This window comes from Rhinolophus sinicus, linkage group LG10, assembly GCF_036562045.2.
Source record: "Rhinolophus sinicus isolate RSC01 linkage group LG10, ASM3656204v1, whole genome shotgun sequence".
NCBI classification, from domain to species: Eukaryota; Metazoa; Chordata; class Mammalia; order Chiroptera; family Rhinolophidae; genus Rhinolophus; species Rhinolophus sinicus.
The window spans coordinates 7736635-7750400 of record NC_133759.1 but is presented as its reverse complement, the minus strand read 5'-3'; the positions used below and the strand labels follow the sequence as shown (position 1 = coordinate 7750400).

The window sequence follows — 13766 nt, the reverse complement described above, 5'->3', positions numbered from 1 at the left end:
TCATATACAGCATTAAAAAATTTTAATCCTGTCGGGACCACTATTCTTTTCTTAAAATTGGCTGAAATTTGAGTCTTCTGATAAAATCTATTATAAAAATACTCTAACAGTTACGTTACTTTTAAAAGGACAATTGTCTGTTCCCTAGAAACTACACACTGAATCTTTTTCAGGAGATATACTTAAAAATGTAAACTACCATTCTGTTTCATAAATTGTCCTAGTGAAGAGTTTCAAGTCTTACCAATCTTCTACCGTCACTTCTTTACTGAGAATACAAAATAAAAGACTGTTTATAGTTAGTGTTTACTTTCTTGGCCTTTGATTCAGTGAGTGAGTAAGTGCAGCTGTAGAATGGGCAATACAAATTTATGGAGAACGTAAATTATTAAGTTATTCAAGATCAATATTCTATTAATAATGTTAAAAGCAATTAAGGTAGATATAATGTTTTGATGGCATCTCGTTTTTCATTTACAGCAGTCCCACCCCCAATCCAACATTGTACTAAAATACTAAATGGAAAATTTCAGAAATAAACAATTAAGTTTGAAACTGTGGGCCATTCTGGGTAGCAGGATAAAATCTAATGCCGTGCTGCTCACTCCTGCCTGGGACGAGAATCATCCGTTTGTCCAGTGTGTGTCTATTCTCTACATACCTGCCTGTTCGTCACTTAGTAGCTCTCGGTTATCAAAATGGTTATCAGAGAGAGAAAAAGAGACTACATTCATATAACTTTTATTATGGGATATTGTTATAACTGTCCTATTTTACTATTGTTTTTGTTAATCTCTTACTAATTTATAAATTAAACTTTATGATAGGTATGCACTTATAGGAAAAAACAGTACATACAGGACCTGGTACTATCCATGGTTTCGGGCATCCACATGTGGTCTTGGAATGTACCCCACACGGATATGGGGGACTACTCTATTTTGTTGGCCTCATACCACCTTTATACGAACTGTCATGAAGATAATTTTCTGCTTCTATTTTAGACATAATCAAAAATAAAATTGTCCACTGATGTTCAATGACAGGCTTTAAGCCAGAGAAAAACAGATGTAGTTAGTGAAATTAAGTAAAACAACTCTCCCAAACACCCACTCATATCTGCCCAGCAAGAAGCACGTGATTTACGTGAAATACAGAATTCATTTAAATAGGAGATAGAGGAACTGAAATCTCATTTTCCACATAAGGATCTCTTGAAAATTCCTTTCAGCTCTAAAATTCTATCAAGTCAAATATTTAGTATATACTGAAAACACTAGGTTCTTCTGTTTTGTTTTGTTTTTCCACAAGTGAAGAAAGTACTCCACATAAAACCCTCAGGAATAAAGATGTTTAAAACCACCTCTATTTTTTAAAACTAGAACAAATGACTATACTCCACTTTTCTACCCTCGTAGCACATCCAAGAATTATGCCTGACTTGTGAAAATGTATTCTATAAATTGAAAATACTATAACAGGATAATGGGAGTCTCATTTTATACTGTTTAGAAAACTGAAGTTGGCTTACAAAGTAGTAACAATCAATAGATTTTTGTTCTAAAGATGAAAATTCAATGTGCACATGTTGTGAAGCAAATGTTTCAGAGATTACATATAAAAAGTGCTTTAACTGCAACAAATTCTTTTTTTTTTTTTTTAACAAATTCTTTAAAACTCAGATTTAGGTACAATATTACCACCTATGCTAGTTTGCAGGAAAACATTACGTTGTGAAAGGGGCAGATCAGTACGACTGGAAGGAATGGATTGCTGGAAACTAAATTTCCTAATATACTAGCACACTAATCCACAATGTTACTGAAGGTAGTCACCCTTAATATCTGCTCTGGAAAGCACAGCAATTGAAAGCAACATCTCTCAGTAAAGAAAAAAAATGAGAGCTGAAGATACATACATCCAAGACAGAAAGCAACACAGACGTGTATAGATGTTTTGGGTTTTACCTAGATCTGCTACAGTTCCTCCTTTAACAGGTGTATTTTCACTATCTTTCTTTGGATTTACTAGAAAGGAAAAGAAAGAATCATGTTTTAGGGGACAATTTCTACTCGTTTTTAATAAGAAAACCGAATAGGGTACAATTAAATTTTACATGAATCTCACTGCAACTGCACTCTCATGCAGTACTCACCTGCAAGTAAAAACCACAAGCCCAATGAGAAGCATTACCACTGAATGAAAGGCACTACATTTGTAATTATTTACCAAAGCACCAATATTTTTTCATCATGAAGTAAACAATATATAGCAAAATCTGAAAAGAACCTTTTGACCCCTTTCCTAAAAATATTTCTATTAAGTTTTTTGTGCATTTGATTCCCATTTTTGTACCATTCATATAGAAAGATAAACTGGAGAACTGATAACCATTTATACATCTATGTGGATTTTAAAACATATTTTGAGGATTTAAAAAAATCTTACATAAACGTTATTCATACTGTCCTTAGCCCTCTAATTTTCTCACGACACTAATATTTCCATGTTAAGAATTTTCAGTTATGTTACGTCCCTTTCATTTTTAATAGGCCCAGTGTGTTCATGTGTGGATCATAAAGTAAGTAGTCTTATATTGATAGAAACGATTTATTTTTAATTTTTCACTATTTTTTAATCAACACTGTTTTCTACTTATCATAATGCATGCATGTAATTATTTAAGACTCTGAAATTAAAACTGCTACTGGATGTACACATTTAAAATTTAATAGATATAGCCAGATTGTGTGAAGTGACTTCATCAATTTACACTTCCAACAATAACAGCATTTGGAAGTACCTACTTTCTCAAAACATTTGTACTTTAGGAATCACCTAAGTTTTCAAAATTGATGACGGAAAACACTTACTTTAATAATTTACATATCCTTGAAGCTGAGCATCTTTTCAGACACTTAATGGCTTTGTATTTTTTACAAAATTACCAGTACAGAATACGTTGACCTTTATGAGGTTTATGAATCTTTATACATATTTAGGGTTCTAATTCTTTGTTAGATGCGTAGTGAGTATTTTCTCCATGGTTCACACTTGTTTAAAGTGCATTAGTACTTGATGGTTACTTTTACAGTTTTTCTTACATTTAGTACTTTAATCCACCTGAATTTACATTCTTATATATGATACAAAGAATACTAAATTTTACCAAAAGTATTTATGGAATAATTTGTTTGGTCTTTTCCAAACTGACTAGCATTGCCAAATTCACAATAAATGAAGTTTATAAACATATGGGTCTACATTTACATTGGCCATTCTATTCCACTGATGGATTCATCCATTCCTGTGTCCAAATCATAGTTTATTAATTATTATAGCTTTACAGTTTAGGCATCTGTTAGGACTACTACCACCTTTATAGCTCTTTTATTTAAAGTAAGTCTTTTAATTACTTTTATAAATATTTTCTTCCATATGACCTTAAAAATACATTTGTGTGGTTTTTAGTGCCTAGTTTTATATAATACAATGAATTTTAAAAACGCATATAACATATTATAGATTGTATTTTTCATTATTTAAATTTTTAAAAATACAATAGACTCCTTAAAAAAAGAACAACCAATAAAAAAGGATGTGAGGATTATAACACATGTGGAAGTGAAATATATGAAAACATCACACAAGACAGGAGAGGGCATATATTATATAAATTTCACACATTTTCCCCTCAACTAGACAATAGTAATTCTAAATAGATTTGCTAAATTAAGGATATATATCATAATACCTAGAGCAACCACCAGGAAAAAAAACAGCTAAAAAGCAAATAGAGAAGAAGAAAATCCACAGAGAAAGAAAGTAGAACAGTGTTTGCAGGGTATGGGGCAAGGGTTAATTCAGACAAACCCCAATAGGTATGGAGGTTCTTTGCAGGGGATGTAAATGCTCTGCTATTAAGAGTGGTGATGGTTGTACAACATAATGAATATACTAACAACACTGAAGTATATATACACTTTAAAATGGTGAATTTTATGCTATGTGAAGTACATCTCAATTAAAACTATAATATATAACTGAAGACTAATAAAAACTGAAATGTAGAAATTTTAAAAAGGATGCGGTTAAATGATGCTTAATTATCAGAGAACTGAGACATCAACACAAGCACATACAGACATGACACCAGGGTCAGTGCATCAGGAAGACATGATGATCCTACATGTATACACCCTTAAATAGCAGAGCTTGAAAGGACAAGAAAAAATACATGAAAAATACTTAACAGGAATAAAGAGAAAAATCGACAAATCCACAATCACACTTAAAAGGGTATAACATCCTCCTCCTTCCAAAAACTGATTCAAACACATTAAATTGTTCATAGATAAGTACTCAATTTCTTCTCACATAAATTGATTCTGTTGGGATTTTAAAAACATTAATTTTAAAGCATTAAAGTTACTAAATTAAGAGAACTTTTTGGTCACAGTGTATTTTCTCAATAAACAAATGGGAAAAGTACTCCAAAAGACTGGGAAAGAGGAAAGTTCATAAACATTAACATTAAAAGTGTGAATCTATTCATATTTGAAAGTTGAGAAATGGGATGCAGAGCAAGAAATCAACCATCCCATGGCACTGCTGGGAATGACTCAGTCATGTCTAACACTCATAGTCTAGGCAGAATACAAACCATTTTTTGGAAGGACCACTTCCTCAATGTTGGGAACAGGCGTTGGGTCTTCCATGTCCTTGGTAAGATCTTCTTGCTCATCTTCCTCTTTCTGACTTCTGCGCTTCCCATAAAGACTAGCCTGGCTAAAACACACAAGGTATATGAAAAATAAATAAGACTGATTATAGCTACTTCTAGCAAGCAATTTCAGAGGCTTTACTTTCATTGTTGTTAGGATCTATGCTCAGAATCACTTTAAAAGACAAAAGAAATCAACAAATTAGATACAGTCTCCAAATTACAGCCAAAAAAAAAAGGTATTGGGCTTAGGAAATGGAAATAGAAACCCTTCTATACAAACTGCAGACCACATCCTAAAAAGGGGCTTCAATTAGTGTTATAAAAACCAAGGAAATATGGCACATATTTTATCCCAGATCATAAGCAATCACTTACATAAGACATCGTCTCAAAGATACACAACTGTATTTTCCTGGTTCTTTGTATCATCCAAATACCAGGAAGTGCAAAGTAGAATCACTTAGAATGACAATAATTCTTTCTGCAAAAATTGCCATTGCTCTTTCACCACCAATTCAGTCAAATCAATATTTATTTTTAAAGCTAATACATGCCAGAAAGAATGTCAGGGTGGAAACAAAAACGGAATGATTCCTTACCTTGAGGAATTACAAGGGATACACGACAGGAATCATAACCTAACCCATTCAATGTGACGCGTACCAATACTGAGAAAGGGGTAAAAGTACCAAGAAAAACATAAAGCTCAGAGAACAGAGCTAGTCCAGCTTGAAGATGACAGTTAAGCTGAATAGTGGGAACAGTAACAATTTACCAAGCAGTAGGCAATGTTTCAGGATGATGAGTAAAGGCACAAAAACTCACTTCTATTGGGAAGGAACGGGTAGTCAATTAAAGCACATGACACAAGTGAGAGTGGGAAGGGTGAAACCCAGGATGCCGCAGCCTGAGTCCTCACACTGCCGAGAGAATACTCAAAACTCTCTTCTGAGATGGGCAACATGTTTCTAGAGGTAGAGGTAGAATGAGGTATACAGATAAAATGTAAAATAAAAATTACATGAGAACTTTTAAAAGGCCTATCAATCTAAAAGTGATGGGGAGACAAAATATTTAAAAAGGGAAGAAAAGATGCAGGAAAGATGAATAAGACACTAGGAAAACAGGTTTCAGTATGCTTTGGTTAAATACAGAATTCTAAGCGGAAACCTAAAATGAGCAAAGGCCTGCTCTTTAGACGCCAGAGATAGTCAATTAAAGGACACGCATGCATTTATTCTAGGAAACTCATTGGTGATTGTACACTAGAGAGCAGAAGCTAAATGTCATCATTGTGAACCCTGTGGACTTTACATCTTGGTTCAGTGACCCCTCATGTCCTGGTGCCCCATCTGAGCCCTTAAGTGAGAGGAGTGGCACATCTGATTTCAAGCTTCTTCACGAGGATCTCAGGTAACTCTGAAATCTCTGAACGTCATGATTCAGATCAGAAATTCAAGAAATAAGGACATGAGATGCCAGTCAGACACCCACCCATAGCAAAAATAAACTATCAGAGAAGACTTGCAATCGAGTCAAAGTAAGACTTCCTTTCAGCAAAACTTCTACTGTAAAAGTAAAACTCTAGGAAGTCCTTTGGAGTTTGTTTTAATGCCCTTTGAATCCACGCTGCAGTTCTTACCCTTTCTTTCCACTCTTCTTCCGTGACTCTGTGGCTGTGGGAGGTGGAGGGGAAGGTGAATGTTTCCTCTTTCGAGCATTAGATGATGCTTTTCTATCTCTTCTCTCTGGACTTCTGACTGGCTAGGAAGAAGTAAAAGGAAATAAATATCAGCCAGCTTTGCTGACTCCTTATTTTCTACAAATACTCGTCAAAGGTGAGTTTTCACAAAGGCAGTAACAAACCAACAAGCTCAGAGCAAATGAAAGACACCTCATTACGCATCCTGGGCCACCAGCAGTCAAAACGCTTCCCCTGACCTTTTAGGCGATGCATCACCAATGGAAATGGCAATACTATCCCACATGTACTCAAACTATGCTACAATACAGACATGCCCAAACCCCACACAACTAAAAACTGCTCCTGTTCACATTCTGTGCTTCAGGTGGCAAAAGCCTTTTTAGTAACTACAGGAAAAATATGAAACATATGCTATTAAATTAAACAAATACAAAGAAAGGCTGAATGAGTTTGTGAAAATGTACCAGACACTACTCCTGATTCATCAGTAAAAGTAATGAGATAACTTTATGACACAAAAATGTTAAGATTACAATTTACGAAATAAAAGTCAATCCGTTGAAGTAAAACTATCCCTACTAGCAGATGACATTAAATAGCCCTAAGGAATCCACAAAACAATTACCAGAGCTAACCAATGTGTTTAGCTGAGTTGCAGGATACGTATCAATGTACAAAAAGTCAACCTGTAGGTAGTAAATGCCAATTTAACCAAACAAACCTAGGAAAAACCTAAACTGATCCAACGTATTGCGTCAGAGGTGCAAAAAAAATAATCAAAGATTAAAATATCGATTGAACATTCATTTTCTCTGGCATGCTCATACCTCTTACAACTACTTGTTTCATTTCAGCATCTCTATAGCATCAAATGGGGGAACATGTTGCATCTTACAAGCTCTAAGAAAAGTTTTAAAGAAAATCTAAACTACACATACATTTGATTAGTATAGTAAGCCTGAAGTTAAAATTTTTAAGGGATATTAAATCAATTTTTATATAATCTCCCTAAATATAAGTGAACAAAAAAACAAACCATCTAAATCCGAATAGGGGTGAACAGGAACAGGGCAGTTTAATAATGTGATACAGAAATTGGAATATTCCTAATGACACAATAGACTTAATCTGAAATACATCAAGGGAAAACAAATATATAAACATATGAGATAGGGTAAAACAAAAAATTTTTAAACGAAATTCCAAAGCTAAGAGGGACAAACTAAAAATGAAAGGATACAAAAAAGACCCTGTCTCCAAAGTTTTTCTTAAAAATAAAGAATATATATAGTGTGACAAATAAGTTTTAGGAAGAAAGTCACAGGGCTGAAAATAGATACGAAAATAATTACTTTCTAAGTTAATGGTTAAAGTATATCTGTCTCCAAGATTTAAAAAAAAAAAAAACTAAAATGGAAAACAAAACACCAACATTCAAATTTCCCCATTGAAAAGGACTTTAGAATCATAGGTCTCTATCTAAAGTTGTCACAAGCCCAACACAAACACATCTAAGCCTTCTTCTCAGTTTCAGGTCTTCCTCTAGGGACACACATACCTCACAAGTTGTAACTTGTAAAGAACCATAGATAAATATTCAAGTGGTTGGGCTTCTTAAAGGATTAGAGTTTTAAATAGCAAAGTCTTCCCATTTCAAAAAAGGACTGAACTATAACTTTGAGATCCTTAAGCTTATACTTTGTACTATCTATTGTATGTGTATTAACAAAGCTGTTAAAAATGTTAAAACTAAAGAAGTTTTCTCTTGTAAAACCGAGTTAAATTATCCCATGAAAATATTTGGCATACAAAATTAAAACTCATGATCTAGAGAACAAAATCGCTATAGCTGATTTTGTTGAACAAAATAGACTGTCATACAGTATGGGCCACTTTAAATCTGTGACCCTGAGATTTTTCATGCCCTCTTCTGGGGATGGCAGGTCCTGAGATGGCCGTTACAGCCACTTAGTAACTTTCACGTACACTTAACCTGATGGCTCATGCACCATGGTGTGTATGGGACAGTTTATCAATGAATATCTAAGACCTTTCAGGCCAAGAAAGAAGAAACGCCTAGTGGAGAGAAATGGTGCCAAACCAAATACCTCTTCATTCTTTGTTGGAATTCGCTGACGAACACTCACAGGCTTCCTGTTCTCATCCACTTCATAATCCTCTTCATTCATCCACTCATTGAAAACATCAGTGTCCAAAATCCATTTTGCGTGAACCTACAACCACATCAAAGCAAGAATATCTACATAAATAATAAAATCACTTGAAAGCATTGAAAAGGATTGAAAAGGAAAGAAGCTTCGGAAATATGTAAAAGAAAAGAAGCTGATTTACTATTCTCAAATCCTCAATTGCATAAAACAAATAAAGAACATAGAACGAACAATGACATGAGTAATTTTTATTCCATGTCTTTTACTGAATAAACAGGTTAAGAAAGGATAACTGGTTTTGTGTAGACTGAGGTTTTGATAACTAAGACCCTTATTTGACAATTATGCCACCTTTTTTTTAATTACAGCTTTACTGAAGTATAACTGACAAATAAAACATTAAGACATAAAAGGTATACACTGGTAATTTGATATCAGTATACATTGTGAAAGGATTCCCCCAGCTAGTTAATTAACACATCCTTCACTTCACGTATTTATTTTCTCATGTGTAAGAGAACATTTAAGTTCTACCCTTAGCAAATCTCAATTATACAGTTAAGTACAGTGTTATCAACTACAGTCACTAATGATTTACATTGGCATCTCAGACCTTATTCATTTTATAGCTGGTACCTTTTACCAACCTATTTTCCCCCAGCTCCTTGCCAACCACTTTTCTATTGTTTCCAGCAGTTTTTCTTCATTTTTCTTAGGTTCCACGTGTAAGTGATGCCATGCGCTATCTGTCCTTGTCTGGCCTCTTTCACTAATCATGGCATCTTTACCTTCATAAAAATCACTGATAAAAACATTCAAGAGCAAAGGGCCAAACACAGTTATTGCTTTAGGCGCAAAGGCTGTCTTGTCTCTCTAGGTTTACGCACTCAACGATACTCAAAGCATTGACAAGAGGACATTTACAGAGACCGATCACTAAGCCCCGTCAAGTACACACGGTGCTCCACGGAGACCTTTCAGGGACAGCCAAGGCTGGGGCTGCGGCAGAGAGGTGAGAGTCAGATTCATGGTTCTTCCCCGTCCTTTGCACGGCCACCTCTCTTGCTTTTCTATTAATATTTCTGAGTAAGAATTAATAAAATAAAATGTCCTCTGGATGTTGTACAGATATAGACATAGGTAAATATTTAAACCACAGGACTAGCCTGTATAATATTCCTTTTTATCCAATACTTTTTCTGAAGGGGATCAACTGGTATTGGAACTAGACAATTCCTACCTGTGTGGGACTGTGGGCACATCTCAAGTTATGGGTGTATGTGTGTGTATGGGTGTATCGCAATTAACATGCCTGGTTAAGAACCATTAAAATATTATCATGAGAGCAAAGAGAGCAGCAACTACACCTATGAAGGCTTCCTAGAAGTAAAAAGAAAATACAACATGACAATCACTAGAAGACAGCATGGATTTTCTAAAGAAAACATTTTTTCAATCTAAGCTCCCATTGCCCTTTTTCTAAATTAAAAAAGGGGAGGGGATTACAAAGTTGGTTGTTCAGGATAATGCCTCTATCATATACTGATTTAAGAATGAAATCCATTTGATTACATGCCTCTGCTCTCCCTACAACTATAGTTACGCAGTAACACACACAAACACAAAATTAATACCCTACCAATGAGAAAATAAGACATTAAATAATGTAAACTGAAAAACACTCCTGTATGTACAAATTATGGGAAGGGTATAAACAGAGGACATGAGAAACCTTAAGCTAATTGGACAAAGAATATCTATTGAAAGGTATTATGACTGTGTTAAAGACCAGGGTATCAGTAACGTTGCATAAAATATGTCATGGTATTTGAAAACAGACTCGTGTTTACCAGAGAGTTAAAAGTGTGTACAGGGACGGCCGGATGGCTCAGTTAGTTAGAGCATGAGCTCTGAACGACAGGGTTGCTGATTGGATTCCCACATGAGCCTGTGAGCTGCGCCTTCCAGAATTAGATTGAAGACAACGAGCTGCCATTGAGCTTCTGGAAGGGTGGCAGGATGGCTCAGTTGGTTGGAGCACGAGCTCTCAACAACAAAGTTGCTGGTTCAATTCCCACATGGGATGGTGGGCTGTGCCCCCTGCAACTAAAGACTGAAAAAGGCAACTGGACTCGGAGCTGATGGGCCCTGGAGAAACACACTGTTCACCAATATTCCCCAATAAAATTAAAAAATAAATAAATGTGAGTACATATTGTAAAAGTAGAGCTGAATATTCACGTTGTACATTCTTTACTATCCAGGAAAACTTACTGGAAATCTTTTGAGAAAGTATGTTAGGACAGCTAACAAGAGTTTGTGTGCCAGGCACTCTGCTGACTACTTATGTGTCTGATCTCATTTAATTCTCCTAAACACGACAAAGCAATGCAAGTGTTCATCTCTCTACTTGCCCAAATCAACAAACGAGCACAGAGTGTCAGTAAGTTGCCCAGTTACATACCTAACTAGAGGCAACGCTTGGTTTGCACTGAATTCTGCCTAAGCTCTTAAACAACCATGGGATCAGAATAACATAATAGGTTATGTGGCACTGGGCAAATTTACCTACTAACTTCTAGAGTCCAGTTTCCTTACCAATAAAAATGTTACCATGGTAAATTCTGCTATCAATCCCATTCCTAAATTTCTGACCCTATGATCTTCAGGAAAATATGTTCCTAAAAATCCTTTGGTAGTAATTTACAATGTCGTATGGCTCATGAGTCATATATAATACTTCATTCCTTTAATTAACACTTTTTCCCCAAGGAACAACTTACTCTGTTTGACTAGACAGATGTGGAACACACCTCATTTGACTATATACAAAGATGTATCTGTTTGAAACTGTTAGGCCGTCGTGGGAGCTAGGTAGTTCTGACATTACAGAACATATTTCACATGTTGTCAAGCTTTCAATAATAAACTGAAGAACCTCTTATTAAACCAGTAAGAGATTGGTTTGGATATAAGTCCTCAGATTACTTCTTTAAAGGCAGATTTTTAAATTATTTTTCATTTGTTTTTTAAATCACTGAAGGTTATGGGGCAATATGTACAGCAGGGGTTAATACACTTTTTCTTAGGGGTCATATAAATATTTTAGGTGTGCAAACCATATGGTCTCTGTCCCAACTGCTCAACTCTGCTGCTATAGTGCGAAAGCAGCCATAGACAATACATAATGAAATGGGGTGACAGTAACCCAATAAAATTTTATATACAAAAACAGGTGGCTATGATTTGACATAATGGGCTGTAACTTGCCACTCTTACAAAAAAGTAAAATTAGTTTTATCCAACTGACACTCCACATGTGAAATTTAAGGGAGAAAAATTTCTCCAAAAACATCTTAATTACTATACGATCATTCTTAAGATGATCAATGAAGTATGAAAAAAATTATGTAACTTTACTGAAAGATATAAAATAAGGAAGTTGGGAGACAAATCGCATCCACAGATTGAGAGAGTTAATACTGTAAAAATGCAAGTTTTCTCTAAATTGTTCTACAGATTCAATTTAATTCCAAACAAAATCCCAACAAGTGTAATTGTTTCTCATAGACCTCAACAAATTGATTCTAAAATTTATGCAAAAATGCAAAGATCCAAGACCCAAGAGAACACTGAAAAAAAAAGTGAGACTATTCAAGTACAGACAAATTGGTAAAACCTAACAGTCTCTACATATAGAAAACAAATCTGTACATGTATAAAAAAATTGTTTTTGACAGAAATGACACTGATCAGTTGAGAGAAGAATCCCACTTCAACATTTTTCCTTCTTCAAGGCAGTTGATCCAGCACCACATGGGGGAAAAACTTTCTTCCATAACATTTAAAGAATTAATTCCAGGTGGATTAACAACCCATATATGAAAAGCAAAACTAAGGAACTTTATGAAACAATGTAGGCGAATATCAAGATGATCTCAGGACTGAAAAACAAAAGGCAACCTACTAGGAAACCATATTTTTAACACATATAATTCATGATGATCAGTATACAGAATATCTAAAGAGTACCTATGAATAAAAAAAGAAAAATACAATGCAATGGAAATAAGAACAAAAGATGGGACAAGTACTTCATAGAAGAGGAAACACCAATGGCCACAGAAGTCATGAAAAGATGATAAAATTACTTAGTAATAAAATAAATGCAAGTTAAAACCACAATGAAATACTTTACATACACTAGACAGGCAAATATTATTATACAAAGTCAGAAAATACCAAGGATTGGCCAGAATAGGGAGTATCCAGAAAACTTACACATTCCTGGCTAAATAAATTTTTACAACTATTTGGAAACAATATGGCAGTGTTTAGAAAAGGTGAGTGTTTATATTCCCTATGACCCAGGATTCCATTCTGAATGTAAATAAAATAACAAGAGGTTATGTTCAAGAAAGTTCACAGTGGCACCGTTCATAATACCTGGAAGCAGAAACTACCACACACCCACCCAAATGACAATGGACATGACATATTCATACAAAAGATTACTTCCACTACCATATACTATGGATAAAACCTCAACAATACAAGGCTGAACAAAAAGGAAAGTCACAAAATAGAATAGAATATTGATTCTACTAATATTAAAAGCTTTTGAAATATGAAAACTAAAAGTGGGTTTGTGCAGTTATACATATATGTGGTAAAATTACAGTGGAAATAAAAAGATAAGGAGAACACTTAGAATAATGATTATCTCTAAGCAGGCAGGGCAGGGCATGGGACAAACACTTGGAATGCTTCAAAGTTAATCGTAATGTTCTTGTTTATTGAGAGTGGTAACTACACAAGTGTTTGTTTTTATTGTGATCCATCTTTATTGTCCATATTTTATAAATATTAATATTCACTATCTAATTTAAAATAAAGGGCTCTCTTTCTCACAGCAATATTTCCTTTAGAACAACAAAATAATGGGAATTGTTTTATAAAATATAGAAAATCAAAGAAAGAATTCCAGTTCAAATTTTCTACAGGGTTAGCTCTTCTTCCCTGGGTTTCAGTGATAAGATAACCAAGTATTTAAAAGCATTACATTAGGGTAACATTCTGTTTTAAGTAAAATAAAAATACAGGTTCAAGAAGATATAGTATGTAATATATTTGACTTTTAAACAAGAGCATATACATTTATTTT

At 34.4% G+C, this 13766-nt stretch overlaps 1 protein-coding gene across 2 annotated transcripts in view; it reads right to left on the bottom strand.

Moving 5' to 3' along the window:
* The window catches only part of SMARCC1 (SWI/SNF related BAF chromatin remodeling complex subunit C1), a 137378-nt gene that overhangs the window by 76003 nt on the left and 47609 nt on the right, over positions 1 to 13766 (bottom strand). For both annotated transcript variants that reach the window (XM_019723988.2, XM_019723987.2), the window contains exons 9-12: positions 8540 to 8665; positions 6369 to 6490; positions 4664 to 4788; positions 1968 to 2027 (exon numbers count right to left, since the gene is read on the bottom strand). In XM_019723988.2, coding sequence (XP_019579547.2) covers positions 1968 to 2027; positions 4664 to 4788; positions 6369 to 6490; positions 8540 to 8665 — 433 coding nt within the window. The remainder of the gene's footprint in view (positions 1 to 1967; positions 2028 to 4663; positions 4789 to 6368; positions 6491 to 8539; positions 8666 to 13766) is intronic.